The sequence below is a fragment of the Schistocerca piceifrons genome, chromosome X (assembly GCF_021461385.2).
Source record: "Schistocerca piceifrons isolate TAMUIC-IGC-003096 chromosome X, iqSchPice1.1, whole genome shotgun sequence".
Lineage (NCBI taxonomy): Eukaryota > Metazoa > Arthropoda > Insecta > Orthoptera > Acrididae > Schistocerca > Schistocerca piceifrons.
This window is the reverse complement of record NC_060149.1, coordinates 383,495,354-383,522,440: the sequence shown is the minus strand read 5'-3', so window position 1 is coordinate 383,522,440 and position 27,087 is coordinate 383,495,354. Positions and strand designations below refer to the sequence as shown.

General features: G+C 39.3%; 1 protein-coding gene across 3 annotated transcripts in view; it reads right to left on the bottom strand.

Annotated features, from left to right (window-relative positions):
- Positions 1–27,087, bottom strand: part of LOC124721467 (WD and tetratricopeptide repeats protein 1-like) — a 207,539-nt gene that overhangs the window by 132,319 nt on the left and 48,133 nt on the right. For all 3 annotated transcript variants that reach the window (XM_047246458.1, XM_047246460.1, XM_047246459.1), the window contains exons 6-7: positions 2,827–3,025; positions 2,637–2,724 (exon numbers count right to left, since the gene is read on the bottom strand). In XM_047246458.1, the coding sequence (XP_047102414.1) occupies positions 2,637–2,724; positions 2,827–3,025 (287 nt within the window). The remainder of the gene's footprint in view (positions 1–2,636; positions 2,725–2,826; positions 3,026–27,087) is intronic.

Genomic DNA, 27,087 nt, shown 5'->3' with positions numbered 1-27,087 from the left:
ACAGACAGTGATTTCTCTATACTGCGCAATCCACAATTCAGCAGACCATAGATGGCAGTGAGTGAGGTGAATGAGACCACTGATCAAATCATCCAAAATAACAGATGTGTGATGACACGACAGCTTGCTGAAGTGACTCGTTTGTCATTGGGTACTGTGGTATCACTGGTACAGTTACTAGAATACAGAAAAATCTTTGCACATTGGTTGCCTAGATTACTGACAAGAGAAAGGAAAACAATGAGGAAGAATGTGTGCGAGGGTCTCATGACTGAAGAGTGGAAACAGTGTTTTGACAACATCATTACCAAGGATGAAACATGGTTGGTTTTGTCTGAACCTGAGAGCAAAACCCAATCCATGGAGTGGTGTCATCTGGGTTCCCCTCGAAAGAAGAAACCAAGACTTTCACAAACAGCAGGCCGAAAGGTAACGGCCTCCTTCTTCTGGGATCAGTATGGTCTCATTTTCATTGACTTTTAGGAACCTGGCTCCACAATTAACTAGGACAGTTACTGTTTGTCACTGGACAAGCTGCGACATGCCATCAAGACCCACAAACCACAGCTTCAGGGTCAGCTCATCAGACTACACCATGACAATGCAAAACCCCATGCAACCCTTACGATGCAGGAGAAAATCAGGAAAATGGGTTGGAAAATTGTTCCTCATTCTCCCAACAGTCCGGACTTACGTCCATCTGATTTTTATCTCTTTGGTCGTCTGAAGGCCCACCAGCACGGTAAAACATTTGATAGTGAGACAGACCCTATTTCCTGTGTCAAGCGATGATGTAAACGTCAATCCCCAGAATTTTACCGAAGTGCATTTACATCATGGAAAGAATGCTGCATCAAAGGTGATGGAGGCTACATTGAGTAGGCTCAATGTATAGCTACATGTTCCAAGTATGTTCACAAAAGATTTCATTCTCCTCCTGCAAAAAATAAACAAACAGAGACAACTGTGCAAAACTTTTTGAACGCCCTTTGTACAATACCCACAGCAACAGTGTAACGATCAGTTGGTTTTTATAGTTACATAAGAGTGTGTTGATCGACAATTTACAAGAAATCTTGTTTCTACATCTACATCAATACTCCACAAGTCACCATTCCGTACCTAATTCCTCGTATCTTATCTTTGTGGTCCTTATGTGCTACGTATGTTGGCGGCAGTACAATCATGTGGTAGACAGCTTCAAATGCCGGTTCTCTAAACCTTCTTGATAGTGTTTCTCGAAAAGAACATCACCTTGCTTCCAGAGATTCCAATTTGAGTCCCTGCAGCACCTCTGCAACACTTACTTGTGGTTCGAACCTACCAGTAACAAAACTAGCAGCCCGCATCCGAGTTGCTTCAAGGTCTTGATTCAATCTTACCTGGTACAGATCCCAAACACTTGAGCAGTATGCAAGGATAGGTCTCAGCAGCATCCTATATGCGATCTCCTTTACAGGTGAAACCACTCATTCCTGAAATTCTCCCAATAAAGCAAAGTTGACCATTTGCCTTCCCTAGCACAATTCTCACATGCTTGTTCCATATCATATTGCTTTGCAATGTTATGCCCAGATATTTAAATGACTTGACTATGTCAAGCAGGACACTAGTAATACTGTACACGAACATCACAGGTTTGTTCTTCCTGCTCATCCACATTAACTTACATTTTTCCACATTTAGAACTAGCTGCCATTCATCTCACATTTTCCTACAGTCACTCAACTTCAACACCTTACTGTACACCACAGCATCATAAGAAAACAACCACAGATTGCTGCTCGCACTGTCTGCCCTCCTGATGATACCCTTGTCTGTGATGAACACTTGCCGTCAAGGACGACATACTGGGTTCTATCACTTAAGAAGTCTTTGAACCACTCACATAACTGTAAACTTACTTCACACACTCGTATCCTCATTACCAGCCTGCTATGGGGCACCTTGTCAAATGCTCTCCGGAAATCTAGAAATATGGAACCAACCCATTGCCCTTCATCCACAATTCATAGTAAATCATTTGAGAAAAGGGCATGCTGAGTTTTGCATGAGTGATGTTTTCTACAACCATGCTGATTTGTGGACATAACCTTCTCAGTCTTAAGAAAGTTTAATATATTTGAACTGAGAATATGTTCAAGGATTCTGCAGCAAACCAAAGTTAGGGATATTGGTCTGTAATATTGTGAGTCCATTCTTTTACCCTTCTTATATACTGGAGCCACCTGCACTTTTTTCTAGTCACTTGATATTTTGTGTTTGGTGAGAGATTCACGATAAATGCAGGCTAGGTAATGGGCCAAAGCCATAGAGAAATCTTTGTAAAACCAAGTGGGATTCTGTGAAAATAGCAGAAAATGCAGACATTGTAAGACAATAGTCAGGCACTCAAACAGCAAGAAAGTGTTGGCCTGTGCCTACCATTAGGCTAAGTGGTATTGTAAAATGTAGGCAGTAAAATGGTACAAGGGTAGTTAGAATTACTTGCTATGTTTACAGTTTCTTTCAGTTACAGCTTTAAAATCTAGCACCCAGTTGTACAACACCATTAATTTAGTCATATGGTGTAATACATTTACTGATTCATTCAGTCATTGTATTAAATTTCCTTCATGTGCTGGTCTACAAATTACCTGCAACAAAGTACGTCACACATCCTTGTACAAGATTATCTGGAACCTCTGCACCTGGGGCCCGATTTCCCATCGGCACTCGAACATCCTGAAATTGTAATAGTTCATTTTTCTTTTTTTATACTTATCACAATGCAACTCACAGTAGAAAGCATGAGTACTTCAGAGAAAGTAGCAGAGGGAACCTGACCTTATTTAGCAATTTGATCATTCTGCGATCGTAGACTCTAATGAATGGATCATTTGCTCCTACAGCTAATAGCTCTTCCCTCAGAGGATTGATAGCTACACATTTAGCTTCAGCTTCACGGCCAACATGGTTGGCAAGATTGATTAACAGATTATTAACTGTGCCACTACAGGCATGAGATGTGCGAAGATCAAACTGCCTAGAAAATAAGAAAATAATAAGATATCAAAAAATCATTTCAATCTTTTGATTTCACAGCATTATGTTGTTACATATTCAAACAACTTTGAAGTTCAGGGTCTAATATTGTAATAGTACTCATATCATTGTCACTAGTCCAATTTTGGTGTAACTTATATTGTAATATACCAATCAGTTTGATGGCAGGCTGAAATACAAATTCTACAAGTTAACACTTAAAGTCCAAATCTGACAATTCTAACAGTTAGTGTTATTTTCTTAGGTCATTGAATCACAATTGGTTTACTAATTATGTATTAATATTCTAATATTTTTGAAATTATTAAAAAATTACCTATCTTACCACTATCTTTTTCTGTAATGCAGTCTAGCAGTAACAGCACTCATGGGGTTGACAATAAACTAAATCTAACACTTAAACTTAAATTGGATGAATTCTGTGCAGCTGTAGCCACCTATTCCCAAATGGTAGTTCTTGGTCCAAACTGACAATTCACAATTCTGTTAAATTTAAAATCTACTCACTCACATTTTACAGTGTAACCTGTGAAATATATTATTCAATAAGTCTCATAATATATTACTAAGTCTGTACATAATGGCACCAATATTGAAAATAATCACGAGTTTGAATATGTAAAAATAGCTAAAATTACTGACAAAAACTATTTGCAAAGGGGAAGGGAGGGTGACATTGGAGGAGAACAGGAAGTGGTGTGAAGAAGTGCTTCAATCTCAGTGAATTTACCCTGGTTTAAGTCAAGCTATCCTAATTAAGGTATCCCGAAATTGCTTCAGGCAAATGTCACAATGGTTCTTCTTGTAATGTTGCATCAGACTTAATAAAGGGTGGCAAAGAGAAATGGGTAATTTTGAAATAATAAGATAAAATAAGGAAAAATTAAGGAACACTACAAAAATTTATTTGAAGTTCAAAATATGTTGAACAGGATTGGAAATTGCATTAGGTATCCTTTTTTTTTTTTTTTTTTTTTTTTTTTTTTTTTTTTTTTTTTTTTTTTTTTTTTTTTTTTTTTCAAAAATTACATCACTTAAATGCTGTCCATTTTGGTGTCGACATTCTGTAAGCCAAATCTGTAGGTTTTACAAAGAGTAGTGAAATGTGTCACCTGGGATAGTGGTGATATCCTCTTTAATCTGTGTCTTGATCTCATCTACTGTTCCCTATCTAATGTGGTAAATGACACTCTTCAGATACCTCCATGAAAGAAAATTACAGACTGAAAAGTAAGGAGACTGAGGCAACCAGACAATGTTAGCATTCCTTGAAATCACGTCATCCTCCAACAAATGTTTCCCTGCTGCCATAGCGAGCAGTTTGCAAATAACCCCATCTTGTTAAAACCAGGCGTGCTGGACGTCAAGTTTTGAAAATGTATGGAGTCTTGGAGCTGGAAATGTTTATTAACATGTTGATATAACATTCAGATATTACAGTGACAGCAGCACCTTGTTCATCATCAGAAATGTAAGGCACGAGACGTGAGATAGAAGTAGGCTGCCACTGGAGTTTCCTGTTGTTCCTTCTTACTACAGCTGACACGTGTCTTTCAACTCCTTCCCACAACAGATCAATGTTAGTATCGAGGTAAGCAAAGTGTTTACAACAGATGCTAAAGTATTAACTGTTCTGAATTTTACACATAACCCTTCACTATCCACAGTTCTTGAATTTGAAGACTGAAGTGTTCTAACATATGTCTGATCATTATTGAGATCACACAAGTCAAGATCAAAGGGGTACCAGAACTTGGCACATGTCAAATCAATTCCTAAGACAATATTGTTAACAAAAGTTAATGAAGAGAAACAGGAAAAACGTGATGGAAGCCAATGACCTGGCTCAGAAAACATGAAAATAAGAAAACAGTTAACAACAGTGTTAATGTTGCACAAAGTATTTTCAACAGAAATGGTTGTGATTCAGGGAACACCATACGAAAATAAAATGAAAGTATGCCATATTTTGCAAAGTATCTGATATGCAACCTAGGAGAAACGCTGTAGAAGAAAGAAGAAAACTACATATTAGGTTTGGAGTTAATAGAAAGGTTGACAAGTCAATAAAACAACCCACAGTTTGTAGTAAATGAGAAGTACAGGGAAGATAACTTTGTTTTGGATGTCAGCAGTAACAACCAAATCTTAAAGGTGGAATGTGATGATTTGGAAATCTAATAAAAGATAGGGTAACATCTGGCAAGTTTAATTACTGCATACACAGATGACATCTGATTGCACTGGAACATGGGAAGAGAATCTGAAAGCAATTATACAAGTATTAACAGATTGTGGTCGCAGTGAATCTAAAGAAATCTGAACCTAGGAGAAAAAAAGACAAACAACTTGGGTCTTATTATTACACAAGATGGAATAGTACCTAAACTTGATAAAATTAGTACCATTTGAGAATACTTTACATTAAACTGCCACAGCCAGTTGAGTTTTTCAGCCTGTGTGGTTTCTGTAAGTATGAGTGACCAAACAATAAATATAAAAGTGTGATTTGTAGCATGGCAGCAGCAGCTGACCAAAACACAAGCAACAGCAGAGAAGTATCTGATTTTGTGACATTCTATGAGTTCCTAACCAGGAGCGAATTATATAGTTTCATCCATGTACTCTGGTAGCGTAGTTTTAAATTTCAGCATGTTAATTTAATATTTAACAGACACAGTTTTCACACTTTCGTTTGTGTTGGAAAGTAAACCTATTTTGTGACATATTATAAGTTTCTAAATGGGAGCTAATTATTTAGTCTTTGTAGTGCTTTGGTAGTTTGGTTTCTGAGTCTCTGTGTGTTAATCTAATTTATCAGACACACTTCTTGCATTTTTGTGGGTGTCTACAGTAGAGTTCTGTACTGCATTTGATAATCCTTTGTTTGTCTCTGTGGTATAGTTTTCCACAGTCCTTAGTATGGATAGGTATTGTGATTGCTGTGTGCGGATGCTAGGTGAGTTGGTGAGACACTTTGCTCTCAGCTCCACATTGGTCACACAGCTTGAGGCTGCAGTGGATGGGCATCACTGTTGTGGGCCGACTGTGAGGATTCAACACACGTCCAGTACTACCCATGACTTTGCCGATCAGTCCACACTGGTTGCCAGCCCAGTAACTGCTGCATTGAGGCTGATCCCTCACCTGTGGTTGAGTGGGAGGTTGCCGTTAAGTCATGGCAAGCTGTGAAAAAATTCCCGAGGGGCCAATGTAAGGCCTCCCTGGTTAGTCTGACAAACAGGTTCCAGGTGCTAGCTGTGGCTGACACTGTCGCTCAGACAGATGCAGTCACTTGTCCTGCTTCAGAAGAAACCCCTCTCAGCCTGCAAGATCCAGGCAATCACAAAGCATGGTATTATTGGTCGTTGGGAGCATTGACAGTTAGGCACATTATGGGGCCCCTTAGGGACATGGCAGCTGAGTAGGAGAAGAAAGCCAATGTGCACTTCGTGTGCATATGGGTGGAGTCATTCCAGACGTGGAAGTGCAGCCAACTGCAGGTGGTGGGTCATGTCATAGCAATGACGTGTGTTGTTTTGGATCAGAAGAGATCCCCTCTAGTTTTGAGTGACTATCAGAAGGGGTAAAGGCTGCCCGTCCTGCTAGCGAAATGAAAGCAGAGCTCACCATTTGCAGCATAGTCGACAGGACTGATTGCAGACCTCAGATACAGAGCCAAGTGGAGGGTCTGAATTGGAGACTCAGACAGTTCTGCGAACGTATAGGCTACAGATTCCTCAACTTATGCCATGGAGTGGTGGGGTTTCAGGTTACACTAAATAGGTCAGGAGTTCATTACATACAGGAGGTTGTGACCAGGATGGAAGAGGCTGTGCGGTGTGGACTGGGTTAAGAGGGTCAAAATGGAACACATACTGGGCTTCAGTCTCAAAGGGTACTTACTGGTTGAACAGAGGAAGAACATAGATCTAGGGGCCACTGGTATAACAGCTGTAAATTCTCGTAGCTGTGTTGGGAAAGTACCAGAGCTCCAGGCACTAATAGAAAGCACTGATGCTCATATCGTAATAAGTACTAAAAACTGACTAAAGCCAGAGATAAGTTGAGCTGCAATTTTGCAAAGGTCCTAACAGTGTTCACAAAGGATAGGCTAAATGCAGTTGGTGGTGACTTGTTTGTTGGTGTTAGAACTACTTTATCTTGTAGCAATAAGAACTAGATAGTTCCTGTAAGTTATTATGGGTAGAGATCATTCTCAACAACCAGAATAAAATAATAACTGGATCCTTTTACCAAACTCCCAACTCAGATATAGAAATTGCTGAAAGGTTCAACGAAAACTTGTGTTCTAATTCCAAACACGTACCCGACTCGTACAATTATAGTTGGTGGTGACTTGAATTTATTTACAGTATGTTGGTGAAAATACATATTTAAATACAGAAATATGCATAAAACAACTTCCAAATCTGCACTAAACGCATTCTCTGAAAATTATTTCAAACATTTAGATCATGGGCCCCCTCTAACAGTAAACGATTGTGAAAACACACTTGACCTCTAAGCAACAAATAATCCTGAGCCAATAACATGCATCAAAACAGATACAGGGATTAGTGAAACACAGTTGTCTAGCAAGACTGCATAACTTAACTCTGAAATCCTCCAAAACTAAATGAAAAATATATCTATTCAAAAAATGCAGATAAAAATTCACTTGATGTCTTCTTAAGAGACAATCTCAACTTGTTTCCAAATTAACAAGGTAAGTGTAGACTACATGTGGCTTGAATTCAAAGAAACAGTAACGATAGCAACGGAGGGATTTATACCAAATAAATCAACAAACACAGGAGCTAATCCCTCTTGGTATGTAAAACAGGTCAAAACACTGTTGCGTAAACAATGAAAAAAAGCATGCCAATTTAAGCTAATGTAAAATCCTCCTTGATTGGCAATTTTTTTTACAGAAGCTTGAAATTTTGCATGGACTTCAATGTGAGATGTTTATAATAGTTTCCACAAATAAACTTTGTCTCGAAATATCCACAGAGATTCTGATTGTACGTAAAGTATGCTAGTGGCAAGACACAGTCAATGCCTTCTCTGCATGACAGCAATGGAAATACTATCAATGCCAGTGCTGCTGGAGCAGAGTTACTAAGTCTTCCAGTCTAGGCTGTATATGAATTAGGTTCCTTTCAGAGTATGCGGATGCAACAGTTCCACAATTAACAATCATGTGCAACGGCTCACTCAATGAAAGAACTGTACCCAAAGACTGGAAAGTTGCACATGTCACACCAATATTCAAGAAAGGTAGGAGTAATCCACTAAATGACAGGCTCATATCATTAACAAAGATCTGCAGCAGGATTTTGGAACATATACTGCGTATGAACACTATGAATTGCCTCAAAGACAATGGGTCAGAGGAGTCACAGTTCATAGTAACTGACAAAAAGTCATCAAGTAAAACAGAAGTGGTTTCTGGAATTCCCCAAGGTAGTTTTACAGGGACTCTACTATTACTTATCTACAGAAATGATTTAGGAGACAATCTAGACAATCTGAACAGTCATCTTAGGTTTTTTGCAGATGATATTGTCATTTATTGTCTAGTAAAGTCATCACAAGATCAAAACAAATTGCAAAATGATTTAGAAAACTTATCTGCATGGTGTGAAAATTGGCAGTTGATCCTAAATGATTTAAGTGTGAGGTCACCCACACTAGTGCTACAAGGAACCCGTTAAACTTCGGTTACACAATAAGTCAATCAAATCTAAAGACAGTAAATTTAACAAAATATCTAGGAGTTACAATTATAAACAACTCAAAGTGGAAAGAACACACAGCAATTATTGTGGGGAAGGTAAACCAAAAACTGTTTTATTGGCAGAATACATAAAAGATGCAACAGATCTACTAAAGAGACTGCCTTCATTACACCTGTCTGTACTTTTTTGGAATAATGCTGCATGAGGTGGAATCCTTACAAGACAGGACTAACGGAGTACATAGAGGAAGTTCAAAGAAGAGCACCACGTTTTCAATTATTGAGAAATAGGGGAAGGGGAGAGTGTCAAGGACATAATACAAGATATGGGGTATACATCATTAAAATAAAGGTGTTTCTCGTTGGGGCAGGATCTTTTCACAAAATTTCAATCACCAACTTTCTTCTCCAAATATGAAAATATTTTGTTGGTGCCGACCTACACAGGGAGAAATGATCCATCATAATAAAATAAGGGAAATCAGAGCTCACACGGAAATATATAGGTGTGAACATTTTAGATTAGGCTTTATCGTGACTGTTATTGACATCAACTGAAACAACAAGTTTACTGTTACCAGACACTGTTTATTTATCTCCATGACACATTCTGGAGGTTTAACTGGATTTAAATTTGTTAGTATGACAAATGTGTGTGGTGTGATTTTTGGAGGAACTTGTGGCACTGTCTACAAAAAAACTATTTCAGAACACGGTTTGGGCAGCTTTTTCACTAAAAACAATACATATATATCTAACAGTGAAACTAAAACAAGTACTATAGAATACCTCCAGGGGTCACAGGTTCCTTTCATTGTCTTAACATATCACGTGTAACCTGTCATATTTTGTAAACAAAGATGGCGTCTGGGTACTACTAAGTGCAAAGAGCATATAGCAAAAGAGAAGCATTATCAAAAAGTACAAAGAATATACATCATAACAATATTATTATTTTGGAATAAGTTTTGAAGGATTGTACAGATCTTTGTTTTGAGGTGCAAAATACATACATTGGAATAAATATTTCAGGTGGTGTATAAATCCAATTCTGTCATGTAAATATAGCTTAAATTGCATACTCTTTTAGATAAATTTCAAACTTTAAGTACAATAATTATGTTGGCAAGAATGGTAAAATTATACATAAATAACAGCTTTGTTTGGAATTCAGAGATAAGGATGAAAGGCTGGAGGTGGAGGTGGAGGTGGAGGGAGAGGAAGAGAAAAAGAGAGAGACGTGGGTTAATGCTTTAAAATATGCAGATAGCTGTACAATTTGTGCTGTTGGTTGATGTACATTTAGTTTCAAGCTGACAGGGGGTCCAAGCTGTTGCATGTTATTGGTGTCATCGTATATTTGTAACATTAAGGTAGGTGCATATGTATATATAATGTATATATGTGTGTGTGGGGGCGGAGGGGGGGGGGGGGGTGCACGCACATTACAAATTTAATGACGTAGGCTTTGCTGAAAACAGATATGATACTATTGTAAATGTTGTCATTTTTGTCATTTAAGATGGATTCAAGTTATTTTCTTTGGTGTTTGTATATTTGGAGTGTTTCAAGGATGTCTAGTTTTTCGCCTTAAGGTTGGATGTGTAGGATGCTGATACTTGTGTTGTTAACATGGTGTATTGTTTCATGCAAGTGGGCGGCTACTGATGATGTGTTTTTTAGTGCTGTCATGTGTTCTTTGAATCTAATCTCAAACGATTTAACTGTCTGATCTATGTGGAACAGTTGAGACATTCAATGTTATAAACACCTATGTGATGAAGTGGGTTTTGTTTGTTGCTGTTGTGAGGTAACTTCTGTTCAATCTTCTTGTCTATAGTAAAGGGTATGTTTAGGCCTTTTTGTTTGAAGACACTGGCAATCTTATATGTCATTTTTAAGGTGCCTTCTATGGAGCTGTTATAGCCATTTGCAATAGCTGTTTGTTTTATTATTTCAATTTCTTGTTCACAAAAAAACAAAAAGAAAGTAACATCTTTCATACAGTCCCATTTCTAGGTAATATTTCAAATCAGACGGCCAACTCTTCAAATGAAAAGGCATAAACATATCTCTTACCACAGACAACAAGACTGAACAGAAGTTACCTCACAACGGCAACACATGAAACCCACCTCATTACATGGGTGTGTACACGATTGAATGTTTGAACTGTTCCACATAAACCAGACAGATAGATAGATCATTTAATATTAAATTCAAGGAACACATGGCAGTACTATAAAAACAACAAATACCACACAACAAGTCACCCACCTGTATGAAACAATACACCATGTTTACAACAAGAATCAGCATTCAAGAATCAGCATTCAACATATCCAACATAATGGCAAAAACCTCGACATTCTTGAAACACTGCAAATATACAAACACCAAAGAAAACAACCTGAATCCATCATAAATGACAAAAATGACAACATTTACAATCTTATCATCTCTGTTTTCAACAGCCTATGTTATTTAATTTGCAGTGTGCATGCACACACGGAAGGAGGCACAAGCACCTACCTTAATATTTACCATAAACATTTAGTTATGTTATCATGACATTTCCCAAATGCACAATGGACTGGCCTAATTTACACCAACAGCTCATAACCCCTGTCAGCTTGGAAGTATATGTACATCAACTAACAGCACAAACTGCACAACTATCTGCATATTTTAAAGCATTAAGCAATCTCTCTCTCTCTCTCTCTCTCTCTCTCTCTCTCTCTCTCTCTCTCTCTCTCTCTCTCTCTCTCTCTCCCCCCCCCCCCCCTCCCCCTCAATCTCCCTCTGCCTCCAGCCTTTCATCCTATCTCTGAACCCCAAACAAAAATGTTATTTATGTATAATTTTACCACTCTTGCCAACATATTTATTGTATTTAAGGTTTGCAATTTATAGAAAAAGAGTATGAAATTTAAGCTATATAAACAGACAGAATCGGATTTATATACAACCTGAAATACTTATTTCAGTGCATGTATTCATCATCATTAGTTATCTGCTATATTAGCAGGTCCCTCGCCTCTCCATTTTCTGTGATCCATTGCTTCCTTCTTAAGGCTGCTGTATGTTGTACCGTCTATCATGTCATCCAGTATCTGGAATCTCTTCCTTCCTCACTTCCTTTTCCCTTCTACATAACCTTCTAAAACTGCATGTATTAAAGCACCTCAAAACAGAGAACTCCACAATCCTTCAAAACCTATTCCAAAATAATAATGTTGTTGTGACGTATATTCTTTCTACTTTGTGATAATGTTTCTCTTTTGCTACACTCATCAAAAAAAGTTTTGCATCACCTCAATTCTGATAGTTCTGGAACCTGTAAAGAAAATTGAAATAGAGATCAATATAAACATCATTTCCGCCCTTTTTATTGATCGTCCATAAGCAGTTTTATTCAATCTACCCCAGACATGTTAGATAGGGTTCATTTCTGGAGAACATGCTGGCCACACTAGTTGAACGATGTTGTTATCCTGAATGAAGTCATTCACAAGATGTGCACGATGGGGGCACGAATTGTCGTCCTTGAAGACAAATGCCTCGCCAATATGCTGCCAATATAGTTGCACTATCGGTCGCAGGATGGTATTCACGTATCGTACAGCCGTTACAGCGCCTTCTATGACCATCATCAGTGGTGTACGTTGGCCCCACATAATGCCACCCCAAAACAGCAGGGAACCTCCACCTTGCTGCACTCGCTGGACAGCGTATCTAAGGCATTTAGCCTGACCAGGTTGCCTCCAAAGATGTCTCCGAAATTGTCTGGTTGAAGGTACATGTGACACACATCGGTGAAGAGAACGTGATGCCAATCCTGAGCGGTCCATTCGGCATGTTGTTGGGCCCATCTGTACTGCGCTGCATGGTGTCGTGGTTGCAAAGATGGACCTTGCCATGGATGTCGGGAGTGAAGTTGCGCATCATGCAGCCTGTTGCGCAGAGTTTTGGTCGTAACACGATGTCCTGTGGCTGTACGAAAAGCATTCCTCAACATGGTGGCGTTGCTGTCAAGGTTCTTCCGAGCCATAATCTGTAGGTAGCGGTCATCCACTGCAGTAGTAGCCCTTGGGAGGCCTGAGTAAGGTATGTCATAGACAGTTCCTGTCTCTCTCTGTATCTCCTCCATATCCGAACAACATCGCTTTGGTTCCCTCCGAGATGCCTGGACACTTACCTTGCTAAGAGCCCCTCCTGGCACAAAGTAACAATGCAGACACTATCAAACCACAGTATTGATCATCTAGACATGGATGAACTACAGACAACACAAGCTGTGTACCTCCTACCTGGTGGAATGACTGGAACTGATTGGCTGTTGGACCCCCTCCGTCTAATAGGTGCTGCTCATGCATGGTTGTTTACATCTTTGGGCGGGTTTAGTGACATCTCTGAACACTCAAAGGGACTGTGTCTGTGATACAATATCCATAGTCAATGACGATCTTCAGGAGTTCTGGGAACCAGGGTGATGCAAAACTTTTTTTGATGTATGTATATGCTCTTTCCACCTAGTAGTTTCCAGACACCAGCTTTGTTTACAAAATATGAAAGTTTACATGTGATGCGTTACCCATGTTCTGAAATAGTGTTTTGTAGACAGTGTCACAAGTTCCTCCAAAACACACACACACACACACACACACACACACACACACACACACACACACGTCATACTAACAAATGTAAATCCACCTGATGATGGAAGTTGGTTGGTTGGTTGGTTGGTTTGGAGAGAAAGGGACCAAACTACAGAGTCATCAGTCCCCTTCCCCACATTCAATCGCCCCCATTTCGTGTCCTCTGAGTTCGAAGCATTCTGTGCTGCTAATGGCATTCGCCATCTGACCTCAGCCCCGTTCCACCCCCAGTCAAAGGGCGAGGCTGAACACTGTGTGTACATTTAAGTCACAGATGAGCAAGTTGCACACCACGCACTCTCGCAAGCGTGCTCTCTGGACTTTCCTTGCTTCCTATCGCTCTCAGCCACGTGGCACCCATTCCCCAGCGGAATTGTTACACGGCCGCGCCCATCGGTTGCTCCTGCAGCAATTGCACCCGCCGCCGCACACTCCCTTTGCTTCGCCTCGTTCTGGCTTGGCGCCACATGATTTAGTATTCTATCTGGGAGCAGGGGCGCATTCTTCGCCAGCTTGGCCATGCCTTATTTCTCATTTCTTGTCCCTCCGGCACTGTCAAGCGACACCGGAACCAGATCCATTTGTGCCATCCCCGGCTTTCTGCTGCTGGTTTTTTTCCGGCAGAATTGGAGGCTTCGCAGCTTCCGCCACCTGAGCCCACGTCTCCACCGACGGTGCCTCCGCCGCTTGCACCTCCGCGGGCATGCCTGCCGTCATCGCCGCTGCCGGTCCGGTCACCTGCACCGAACAGGGGCCTCTCGCCGCCACTGTAACGGCCCCACCTCCGGTTGCCGCCACCATGCTCCTCCATGGTGGCAGAACCGATGGACACTGTGGCTGATGTCACACTGCTGCCGCCTCCGCCGCCCATGGAGGTCGTTGTGCCGCCTCCTCATCCGAGCACCCCTGAGCAGGTTTTCTATGGGGCGTTTTCCTCACACCCTCGCAAACAATTCGGGATCGTGGATGGACAGCTTGCCCCGGCAGTTCCGCTGTCCGCCCCCTCAGCTGTGCAGCCCCTGGGTCTCTCCACCCACCGTCAGAAGCTATACTCAACGACAGTCCGTCGTTTCAGGGGGGAGGGATGTGGTATCAATAGCTCCGAAGCCACAGCGTAGGTTGGCACTACAACACCAACACCGACGACAGCGCCCTAGAGCAGGCGCTGTCCAGGTCTACGAGCTCCGTTACAGATGCAACCCATTTGATCAAGAGCAGACAACCAGGACACTTAGCTTCAGCTTGAGACTGTGCTCATATGTACAAGTTATGTATGCCCCTGTATATGTATTCAGGCTCCAGTAAACCACTTTTACTTACATGCAGTACTGACATATTTTTCCTGCTCCCCTGCTCCAATGCGCCGCCTTCCAGGCAGGATACAAAAAGGAATACCTCGAGCCTATTCTAACCCCCAAACCCCCATGGGGCAATGATGGAAGTTTAAACCTCAGAAATGTGTCATGGAGATAAACAAACAGTATCTGGTAACAGTAAACTTGTTGTTTCATTTGAAGATATAGGTGTTCACTTTTTCCATGAGCTGTTCTAGAGTGGAATAATAGAGAATCATTGTGCAGGTGGTTTGATAAACCCTCTGCCAGGCACTTAAGTAAGATTTGCAAAGTATCCATGTAGATGTAGCTGTAGATATAGAAAAATGTGTGGCAATAGAATGAGGAATGCCATATTGGTTTTGGGCGGATCAGAGATCACCTGTGTGAGCCAAAGTGATTTGTGCACCTCAAATTGGACAAGGATTTTACCAGAGATGTACCAGATAATGAGGAAAGTCAAGGGAGTGGAGAGTAACACCGAGTAACACCATAGATTTTGTGAGTCGCATGTTAACAAATGGAATGTAAGATATTCAATTACAGAAAAGGAAGCGTTATAAAATTTAGTTCTTAAATATCTGGTCAGAAAACAGATTATTGGGTATTTATAAGTTTTAACTGTAAGTGAATTCTGGCCTTACATAATACAATTTTGAAGTGAACAACATTCAGGAATTGCCATCTGGAATAGGGACAGAAGCTAAAAGATAACCACAGTAGAAGGGAATTACGATCAGCATCTGTTGTCATATGACTCCATGTTCAGCCATCTGGTAGAGATGCATGATGTAATCAGCTTCTGCAAAATATATCTACTAAACTATTCCATTAACTTGTGATAAGACATTCATCAGTATCACTCTGCTATCATGAACTAGCTAAGTCAACTACAACTACAGAAAAGTATTCTCATTCACACCTAGTCAGCCCAAACTATTGCCTCAGCAGGAAAGAAAATAAAATAAACGTAGGTGTCAGGTAATTATACATAAAAATTGATTACACCACTCATTTGTAACAGTGGAGTCATATATATCCAAAATCAAAAAGTACTAAGTTAAATAAACAAATACAAAGAAAAGAAAACAAAACTAAACAATTTTTAGTACCAAACAGTGAAAAGTCCAAGATAAAATAACAACAATATTATGAAAATGAGAGACTGCTATTCACCAACAGGATACGCCGAGTCACAGACAGGCACAACAAAAAACTGCTATACATTTAAGTACCACCATCTCTGACCACTGTGGCTTGACTGCTGCCACAGCAGCCAGAGACAAGTAGTCAAACATGTGTGAGATGTGCTTGTGTGCATGTGTGTGTGCGTGTTTTCTACTTCAGAAGAAGACCTTTTGACCTAAAGCTCAAACGTATAGCAGTCTTTTTGTTGTGCCTGTCTGTGACTCAACATCATCTCTATATGCTGAGTAGTAATCTGTCCTTTTCATAATATAGCAATTTTTTGAAATGGACTTCTTGATGAATCATGTACTTTCAAACAATAGTAAACAATGGACCATTTGCATGATTTGTCACACAGGATTTGTGTTTTTTTTTTAATTTTCTTTATTATTTTTCACGTCTTCTTATTGTAATCTCTGCTATAATGTGGTGGTCACAATCATTATTCTAATCAGTTTTATTGTGTAATTACTGTGTAAAATGATACTAGATAATGTGCTTTACAAAGTACTGCACTTTGTCGTGTAAATTGTTACCAAAAACACTATGGTATATGGTAAGTCTCTTACAGATTGCATTTCGGTGTTCATCATAATTATGTGTAAATGTTTTTTCTTGTAATTCTTTATCATAAAAAAACATACTTTATAGAAAACAATACAATTTTTGACAAGCTAATAACTATCACTGAATGTAATTTTGCATTGTAATATGATAATTGAGATTTCTTTTTTAAGATGAGTGAACAAAGTTCTTCAAATAAAAGTGGAATGTGTAAATGTGTGAGGGGATAACTGAGTCTTAACTAACTCCCTGGAGACTAAAGCAGAAGTTGTAAATGTAAATGTTTCATTCATTTTTTATGGTTTTACAGAGAATTCTTAAAAAGTGGCCTGTGAGCTTCAAGTTTACAGCAACTTTGAAGTCATATGAGAATCATTTTATCCAGAAATTTCTGGTAGGTGGTTTCTTGAACATTCATGTTTCCCAGTAGCAGGCATTCAATTTTAGCCACTCTCAACACTACTTGGCGGATTGGGCATTTAAGTACACAGCACACCTAGCTCAGAAAGCAAGGTGCCAAGATGGCACCAAAAGGACAGTACAGTAACACTTTCATCTTCAAAAAAACATATGTAGTACAGCAGTGTACAAAAAGTGAGAGAAACGTGTGATAAAAGGGATACTGTGCGTCAAATGCAAGTTCTGCATGCATGAAAAATGTGTCAAAGCGAACCTTAAGTTCATAAATGACGATTCACCTTGGTCATGTCATGACTGTGTGGGTGACAAATGGGCATAACTGTTAAACACAATAACCTCAAAAAATGAAATAACAACAATGAAATAATAATAATAATATATAGTGACACTGAAGCACTTAAAGAGGAGATAGTTGCCTTAAATGGAGGAAACGCAAACCTTGCATGTGGTAAATGTGCACAGAAGTGCGGAATTAGTGTGTCTTTGAGTGAACAAAGCCATGACAATCGGCATGTTTCCTATTCAGAAAATGATGCAATAGAAGATATATCCGATGCTCCTGAAAAAGTGATAAATAATTCTAACTGCACAGAAACTACAAACCATTATAAATGAACTATCGTACAGCACAAGAAGAAAGACAGGCATCAAACAGGAGAAAAACGTAGGGTGGAAAATGACTTCCTAATAATCAGTGATTCAATGCTCAAAAACGTTATGATTCCAAACTGTGAAGTCAATGTGTGCCCAGGAATCAGAATGCATCAGTTAAATAAACATTTCAAGAATATTCTGCAGGTACAGCAAAACTCAAAAAACATAATCAACAGTGAATACTACAAAAGTGTGTTTGTACATACTGGGAAAAATTCATTTCAAAGTTGCAGCAAAGAGGACCTCATTAACGCAACACGGAATGTGATTCTACCGGTGAAAAGCATTTATTCACATTCAAGAATCATAATAAGCTGCTTACTACATGGATGATCGGTGAGTGACAAATACATAGACAGAATAAACTGCAACCTCTGTGATCAGTGTAATGGACTAGGAGCAATATTTGTAGACTCAAACAAGTTGATCACCAAAAATTGTATAGCACAGGATGGTTTGCATCTAAATAGGTTAGGTTCCATAACTTTCAGCAAAATCTTTATTGATAAGTGCAAAATTATACGAAGCAACAGAAACTAATAGCCAGTGATGGGGGTGAAAAACAAAAAACACAGTAAAAAAAGAGGAACAGTGTTCAAGGAAAGATGTATTTAAAACTATACAAGTAAGTATTCATTCTTAATGCACTGGAACATGGATGGCCTCAATGCAATGTATCCACAGGATAAAATAACAAAAATTGACAAGCTTCAAATTATTCTTTCAGAAGGAAGAAACATCAAAGTCATTTGCCTACATGAACAATGGCTTAAGAAAGACTCAGTCATAGTTTTAAACAAATTAAAAAACTTTACAGTAGCTAACAGTTTTTGTAGGAAAAACAGAACCCATGTTGGCTCATGCATACTGGTTAACAGCTCTTTAGAATGTAAAGAAAGAGAAAATTTTAATTTTCTTAACAAAAAACTTATATTTGAAAGTTGCTGTGTAGAGCTAGAACACAACATCATGATGATGATATTACCTCAACATATAGGATTACTGGTAGTGTTGTGACTAAATTATTTTTACAGAAAGTCCAGTGTCTCCTACATAAAATCACAAAAGAAAAGAGGAAGGAAATAGTAACTGTTGCTGATTTTAACACAGATACGGCAAGTGAAACAAGCTTGTCAACTAAGTTTGTTTACTTAATACAAAAATATGGCTTTACCGTATTTACTCGAATCTAAACCGCACTTTTTTTCCGATTTTTGTAATCCAAAAAACCCCCTGCGGCTTAGAATCGAGTGCAAAGCAAGCGAAGTTCTGAAAAATGTTGGTAGGTGCCGCTACAACTATAACTTCTGCTGTCGAATGTATGTAGCGCTACACAGGTATGCTTTGTAGGCACAAAGATAAATACTTTCGCCAAAATCTCTGCGTCAGTAAATAAATTAAAAAAAAAAAAAAAAAAAAAAGAAAGGTGGAAGACGAGCTTTTTTTTTCTCTGCCCCGAGTTTCAACCACTGCATTTTCATACATTATCCAACGAAGTAAATACAAATTCCGTATTGTTCATCTTCGAATGTAGCAGAATTTCAATGTACTACGAAAATCCGACTGGCAAGACTGTTTAGAATGTTTGTCAATATGGCCAACTCTACGTTCTAAATTTTTTCCTACCAGTGAGAAGAGATGGTTGCTAATAGGAACCTGATGAAATGTGAATCACATGCAGTATTCTCTTCACCATAAGAATAATCGAATATAAACATTTAGCCATGTATTCTTTCGCGTTTGCTGCTATCTCATTTAAATCCTGTCTGCCTAATAAACTACGAAACTAGGGTGAGACAATAGCAAACGCGGAAGAATATACGTATCGTGTCATGTTTATATTCGTATTATTCTTATACCTAATGTGATACAGTCAGAAATGAAGCACGGCAACTGACTAGATTTTTAAATCTAAGATGACTCTAATTTATGTGCAGAATTTGATGTACTAAAGATGCGGCCGCAAAGATTTTCAAACGGAGAAAAATTTTCGCCAAACTCTCGTTCAGAACATGTTCTATCATACGCAGTCTATTATTTGGTTCTTGTTGATCATTATCAAAGAAAGCAGCAGTGTAAGTAACAACAAATAGCAGTCTCTTGCCATTGTTTCGCTAATGAGACGATTCCGGCGGTAGCGCGCACAAAAGCAAGCCGTGCCGCGAGCGGCGACAGGCCGTAAACACGCACATCAGAATGTGACAAACAATGCATGACACAGTACAGTAATGCATTTTCAGCTTAGGATGACGTGAACACCTATAACAAAGGAAACGGCACTTATCAGATCAAAGCAAAATAAGCAATCGATTCAAACCAGACAGAGCACGTGAAAAAGGAAGGGTACTCGTATAAATACGGACGGAGCGCCTGACGCATAGCAATGGCTACCTGGTAAAGCGTAACTGCTAAGCTTACGACTCGAACCAAACTACTGTCGCTGTATCGTCATTCATTCGACGTAACTTGTGTCTCATATTACAATGGACCAACTTTGTTTCGATTTGGAGGTGCGGCCTAAAACTTTTCTCTCCCCTTGAATTTCGAGTCGCAAATTTCAGGTGCGGCTTAGATTCGGGAAATTTTTTTTTTCCTTTATTTCGAGTCTCATTTTTCAGGTGCGGCTTAGATTCGAGTGCGGCTTAGATTCGAGTAAATACGGTAGACTAAATTTCACCAGAGCAAATGAGCGAACTGCAATGTGTATGGAGAACATTTTAAGCAATTCTACATTTCATGACACTGTTAAATTCTCTTTAAACCTAGGTATCTCAGATCACTCTGCTTCGCTTATTGAATTACTAAAAGCAAGTAAAGATGTTTCATGAAAAGATAGTTCAGTGAAGAAAACATGCACTTGTTCTGTTGTAGACTGAGTGAGAGAAATTGGTAACATTACAACATGAATGCCCATGTTCAAAATTTTTGACAAGTTCTTTAACAGCTTTTTGGATGTTTTCAATGAAACTTTTCCATCCATAGTCTATCACAGAAAGGCAAGTACTAAACTACAGAGGATTACTAATGGGATAATAATACCTATTAATAGAAAGAGCCCCCCCATGAACCATGGACCTTGCCATTGGTAGGGAGGCTTGCGTGCCTCAGCGATACAGATAGCCGTACCGTAGGTGCAACCACAATGGAGGGGTATCTGTTGAGAGGCCAGACAAACGTGTGGTTCCTGAAGAGGAGCAGAAGCCTTTTCAGTAGTTGCAGAGGCAACAGTATGGATAATTGACTGATCTGGCCTTGTAACACTAACAAAAACAGCCTTGCTGTGCTCGTTCCGCAAACGGCTGAAAGCAAGGGGAAACTACTGCTGTAATTTTTCCCGAGGGCATGCAGCTTTACTGTACAGTTAAATGATGCTAGCGTCCTCTTGGGTTAAATATTCCGGAGGTAAAATAGTGCCCTATTCGGATCTCCAGGCGGGGAATACTCAGGAGGACGTTATCAGGAGAAAGAAAACTGGCGTTCTACGGATCGGAGTGTGGAATGTCAGATCCCTCAATCGGGCAGGTAGGTTAGAAAATTTAGAAAGGGAAATGGCTAGGTTAAAGTTAGATATAGTGGGAATTAGTCAAGTTTGGTGGCAGGAGGAACAAGACTTCTAGTCAGGTGAATACAGGGTTATAAATACATAATCAAATAGGGGTAATGCAGGAGTAGGTTTAATAATGAATAGGAAAATAGGAATGCGGGTAAACTACTACAAACAGCATAGTGAACGCATTAGTGTGGCCAAGATAGACACAAAGCCCACACCTACCACAGTAGAACAAGTTTATATGCCAACTAGCTCTGCAGATGACAAAGAGATTGATTAAATGTGTGATAAGATAAAAGAAATTATTCAGATACTGAAGGGAGACTAAAATTTACTAGTCATGGATGACTGGAACTCAATAGTAGGAAAAGGAAGAGAAGGAAAAGTTGTAGGTGAATATGGAATGGGAGTAAGGAATGAAAGAGGAAGCCGCCTGGTAGAATTTTGCACAGAGCATAACTTAATCATAGCTAACACTAAGTTCAAGAATCATGAAAGAAGGTTGTATACATGGAAGAAGCTTGGAGATACTGGAAGGTCTCAGATTATATAATGGTAAGACAGAGATTCAGGAACCAGGTTTTAAATTGTAAGACATTTCCAGGGGCAGATGTGGACTCTGGCCACAATCTATTGTTTATGAACTGTAGATTAAAACTGAAGAAACTGCAAAAAGGTGGGAATTTGAGGAGATGGGACCTTGATAAACTGAAAGACCCAGAGGTTGTAGAGAGCTTCAGGGAGAGCATTAGGGAATGATTGACAAGAATGGGGCAAAGAAATAAAGCAGAAGAAGAATGGGTAGCTTTGAGAGATGAAATAGTGAAGGTAGCAGAGGATCAAGTAGGTAAAAAGACGAGGGCTAATAGAAATCTTTGGGTAACAGAAGAGATATTGAACTTAATTGATGAAAGGAAAAAATACAAAAATGCAGTAAATGCAGCAGGCAAAAAGGGATACAAACGTCTCAAAAATGAGATTGATAGGAAGTGCAAAATGACTAAGCAGGGATGGCTAGAGGACAAATGTAAGGATGTAGAGGCGCATATCACTATGGGTAAGATTGATACCGCCTACAGGAAAATTAAAGAGACCTTTGGAGAAAAGAGAACCACTTGCATGAATATCAAGAGCTCCGCTGGAAACCCAGTTCTAAGCAAAGAAGGGAAAGCAGAAAGGTGGAAGGAGTAGATGAAGGGTCTATACAAGGACGATGTTCTTGAGGACAATATTATGGAAATGGAAGAGAATGTAGATGAAGATGAAATGGGAGATATGATACTGCATGAAGAGTTTGACAGAGCACTGAAAGACCTGAGTCGAAACAAGGCCCCGGAAATAGACCACATTCCATTAGAACTAATGACGGCATTGGGAGAGCCACTTCTGACAAAACTCTACCATCTGGCGAGCAAAATGTATAAGAGAGATGAAATACCTTCAGACTTCAAGAAGAATATAATAATTCCAACACCAAAGAAGGCAGGTGTTGACAGATGTGAAAATTTCCGAACTATCAGTTTAATAAGCCATGGCTGCAAAATATTGACACAAATTCTTTACAGACGAATGGAAAAACTGGTAGAAGCCAACCTCAGGGAAGATCAGTTTGGATTCTGTAGAAATGTTGTAACACGTGGGGCAATACCGACCCTACGACTTACCTTAGAAAATAGATTAAGGAAAGGCAAACCTACGTTTCTAGCATTTGTAGACTTAGAGAAAGCTTTTGACAATGTTGACTGGAATAATCTCTTTCAAATTCTGAAGTTGGCAGGGGTAAAATACAGGGAGCGAAAGGCTATTTACAATATGTACAGAAACCAGACGGCAGTTATAAGAGTTGAGAGGCATCAAAGGGAAGCGGTTGTTGGTAAGGGAGTGAGACAGGGTTGTAGCCTGCCCCAATGTTATTCAATCTGTATATTGAGCAAGCAGTAAAGTCAACAAAAGAAAAATTCGGAGCAGGAAATAAAAACTTTTGAGGTTCGCCGATGACATTGTAATTCTGGCAGAGACAGCAAAGGACCTGGAAGAGCAGCAGAACGGAATGGACAGTGTCTTGATAGGAGGATACAAGATGAACATCAACAAAAGCAAAACGAGGATAATGGAATGTAGTGGAATTAAATCAGATGATGCTGAGGGAATTAGATTAGGAAATGAGATGCTTAAAGTAGTAAACGAGTTTTGCTATTTGGGGAGCAAAATAACTGATGATGGTTGAAGTAGAGAGGATATAAAATGTAGACTGGCAATGGAAAGGAAAGCGTTTCTGAAGAAGAGAAATTTGTTAACATCGAGTATAGATTTAAGCGTCAGGAAGTGGTTTCTGAAAGTATTTGTATGGAGTGTAGCCATGTATGGAAGTGAAACGTGGACGATAAATAGTTTAGACAAGAAGAGAATAGAAGCTTTCGAAATGTGGTGCTACAGAAGAATGCTGAAGATTAGATGGGTAGGTCATGTAACTAATGAGGGGGTATTGACTAGAATTGAAGATAAGAGTAATCTGTGGCACAACTTGACTAGAAGAAGGGATCGGTTGGTATGGCATATTCTGAGGCATCAAGGGATCACCAATTTAGTATTGGAGGGCAGCGTGGAGGGTAAAAATCATAGAGGGAGATCAAGAGGTGAATACACTAAACAGATTCAGGACGAAGGTTGCAGTAGGTACTGGGAGATGAGATGAAGCTTGCACAGGATAGAGTAGCATGGAGAGCTGCATCAAACCAGTCCCTGGACTGAAGACAACGACGACAACGACGACGACGGCGACAACGACAACAACAACAACAACAACAGAAAGAGACAGCTACATACTGAGCTGAAATCCAAGAACGGTCTTGAGTTCATTAACTATGTTAAATCATATAAAAAATATTTAGGAAGGCTGTACAAGCAGCAAAGAAAATGGTAAATACTAAATTATCAACAAGCACAGAAATAAATCCAAGGTTGTTTGGGCAGTTTTCAAGTCTGAACCTGGAATCAATCCTAGCCACCAGGAAATTTATTAAATAAACATACAAGACAAAATAATTGTAAATCCTGCTCAAACATCAGAAAATTTTAACAATTTTTTTATAACAGGCTAACATTTTTTTTTTATAATGGTAGCAAAATGTGATGTCAATGTAGATGCAGATGCAGATTCCTATCAAGATAGCATAAATTTATTTGTATCAAGTCCAAGCGATCAGAGTCTAATTAAATGTGACAAAGTAACAGTAAAAGATGTAGAAAAAGCTATATTAAACCTAAAAAATAAAAATTCTGTGGGATGGCCTGAAATACCTGTGAAAGTCATCAAACCAGTCTCAAATATAATAGCACACTCACTGTCTGAAATAATTAATAAGCCACTTGAAGGAGGTTACTTTCCAGACATTCTAAACTAAGTGGAAGTGAAACTATTATTTAAAAAAGGCTCTCTTTATATGGGAAAATGCCGTCCAATTTCCCTTCTTCCTCTGTTTCCTAAAATATCTAAAATGATTGTTGCAATCCAGATTCACAATATTTGTCACAGGTTTAACACAATCTCAAAAAATCAATATGACTTCCAAAAAAGTAAAAATACAATTTATGCAATTAACAAATTTATGAATAAAGTTAGTTCCACCTTAGATAAATCACAAAAAGCTGCAAGAATCTTCTGTGACTTATCCAAAGCGTTCAACTATGTGAGCCACTCACTATTATTACCTAAAATGCAAAAATATCGAATTACAGCAGTGCCTTAGAGTGGTGTAAGTGATATTTGACAAAGAGAGAGCAAAGGGTAGTCACTACATCACACAAAGGAAAATATTCATCAAAATGGAGAACTATCTCACAGTAGGCACCACAAGGTTCAATTCTGGGCACTATACTGCTTTTTCTTTTTACATAAATGACTTACCCATAAACATAAATCATCATCCATTTTTATTCACTGATGACACATCAGTACTGATAGAATATGAAAATGCAGAAGGAATTCTCAGAAATGTCATAAAAACTCTAGAAAATCTAGATGTGGTGTTCCATCTAAACGGCCTAGAACTAAATATTTAAAAAACACAGCTTATGCAGTGTAAGACAAAACAGACAAAAATAAAAGATATTCAAATTATGCAAGGAAGTCTGGAACTAAATGAGGCAGAATGTGTTAAATTCTTAGGAATGCAGTTGGACAGAAATCTGACATGGTCTTGAAGTACAGACTATTTAAAAAACAAACTGAACAGACTGGCATTTGCTATGTCAATCATAGCCAGTGTTACTGTAATAGACACGAAAAAGATAGTGTACCATTGCTACTTCGAGGAAATAGTGAGACACGGCATGGTCTTTTGGGGAAACACCAGCAATTTTACACAAATATTAACTTTACAGAAAAAGATAATAAGGAATAAGTGTAGCGCAAAGTCAAGAGAATCTTTTCTGCCACTATTAAGTGTTCCCTCACTGTATTTATATGAAATAATTCTTTTCACAAATAATAATCCGAATTTGTTTGCTCCAAATATCTTCTGACAGGGATATTCAACTAGAAACAAAGAAAGATTCATGCTTCCTACACATAGACTCAATCTTTTTGCGCAGACTCCGCAATATATGGGGACGAAAATATACAGGGCTATTACAAATGATTGAAGCGATTTCATAAATTCACTGTAGCTCCATTCATTGACATATGGTCACGACACACTACAGATACGTAGAAAAACTCAAAGTTTTGTTCGGCTGAAGCCGCACTTCAGGTTTCTGCCGCCAGGGCGCTCGAGAGCGCAGTGAGACAAAATGGCGACAGGAGCCGAGAAAGCGTATGTCGTGCTTGAAATGCGCTCACATCAGTCAGTCATAACAGTGCAACGACACTTCAGGACGAACTTCAACAAGGATCCACCAACTGCTAACTCCATTTGGCGATGGTATGCACAGTTTAAAGCTTCTGGATGCCTCTGTAAGGGGAAATCAACGGGTCGGTCTGCAGTGAGCGAAGAAACGGTTGAACGCGTGCGGGCAAGTTTCACACGTAGCCCGCGGAAGTCGACAAATAAAGCAAGCAGGGAGCTAAACGTACCACAGTCGACGGTTTGGAAAATTTTACAGAAAAGGCTAAAGCAGAAGCCTTACCGTTTACAATTGCTACAAGCCCTGACACCCGATGACAAAGTCAAACGCTTTGAATTTTCGGCGCGGTTGCAACAGCTCATGGAAGAGGATGCGTTCAGTGCGAAACTTGTTTTCAGTGATGAAGCAACATTTTTTCTTAATGGTGAAGTGAACAGACACATTGTGCGAATCTGGGCGGTAGAGAATCCTCACGCATTCGTGTAGCAAATTCGCAATTCACCAAAAGTTAACGTGTTTTGTGCAATCTCACGGTTTAAAGTTTACGGCCCCTTTTTCTTCTGCGAAAAAAACGTTACAGGACACGTGTATCTGGACATGCTGGAAAATTGGCTCATGCCACAACTGGAGACCGACAACGCCGACTTCATCTTTCAACAGGATGGTGCTCCACCGCACTTCCATCATGATGTTCGGCATTTCTTAAACAGGAGATTGGAAAACCGATGGATCAGTCATGGTGGAGATCACGATCAGCAATTCATGTCATGGCCTCCATGCTCTCCCAACTTAACCCCATGCGATTTCTTTCTGTGGGGTTATGTGAAAGATTCAGTGTTTAAACCTCCTCTACCAAGAAACGGGCCAGAACTGCGAGCTCGCATCAACAATGCTTTCGAACTCATTGATGGGGACATGCTGCGCCGAGTGTGGGAGTAACTTGATTATCGGCTTGATGTCTGCCGAATCACTAAAGGGGCACATATCGAACATTTGTGAATGCCTAAAAAAACTTTTTGAGTTTTTGTATGTGTGTGCAAAGCATTGTGAAAAATCTCAAATAATAAAGTTATTGTGGAGCTG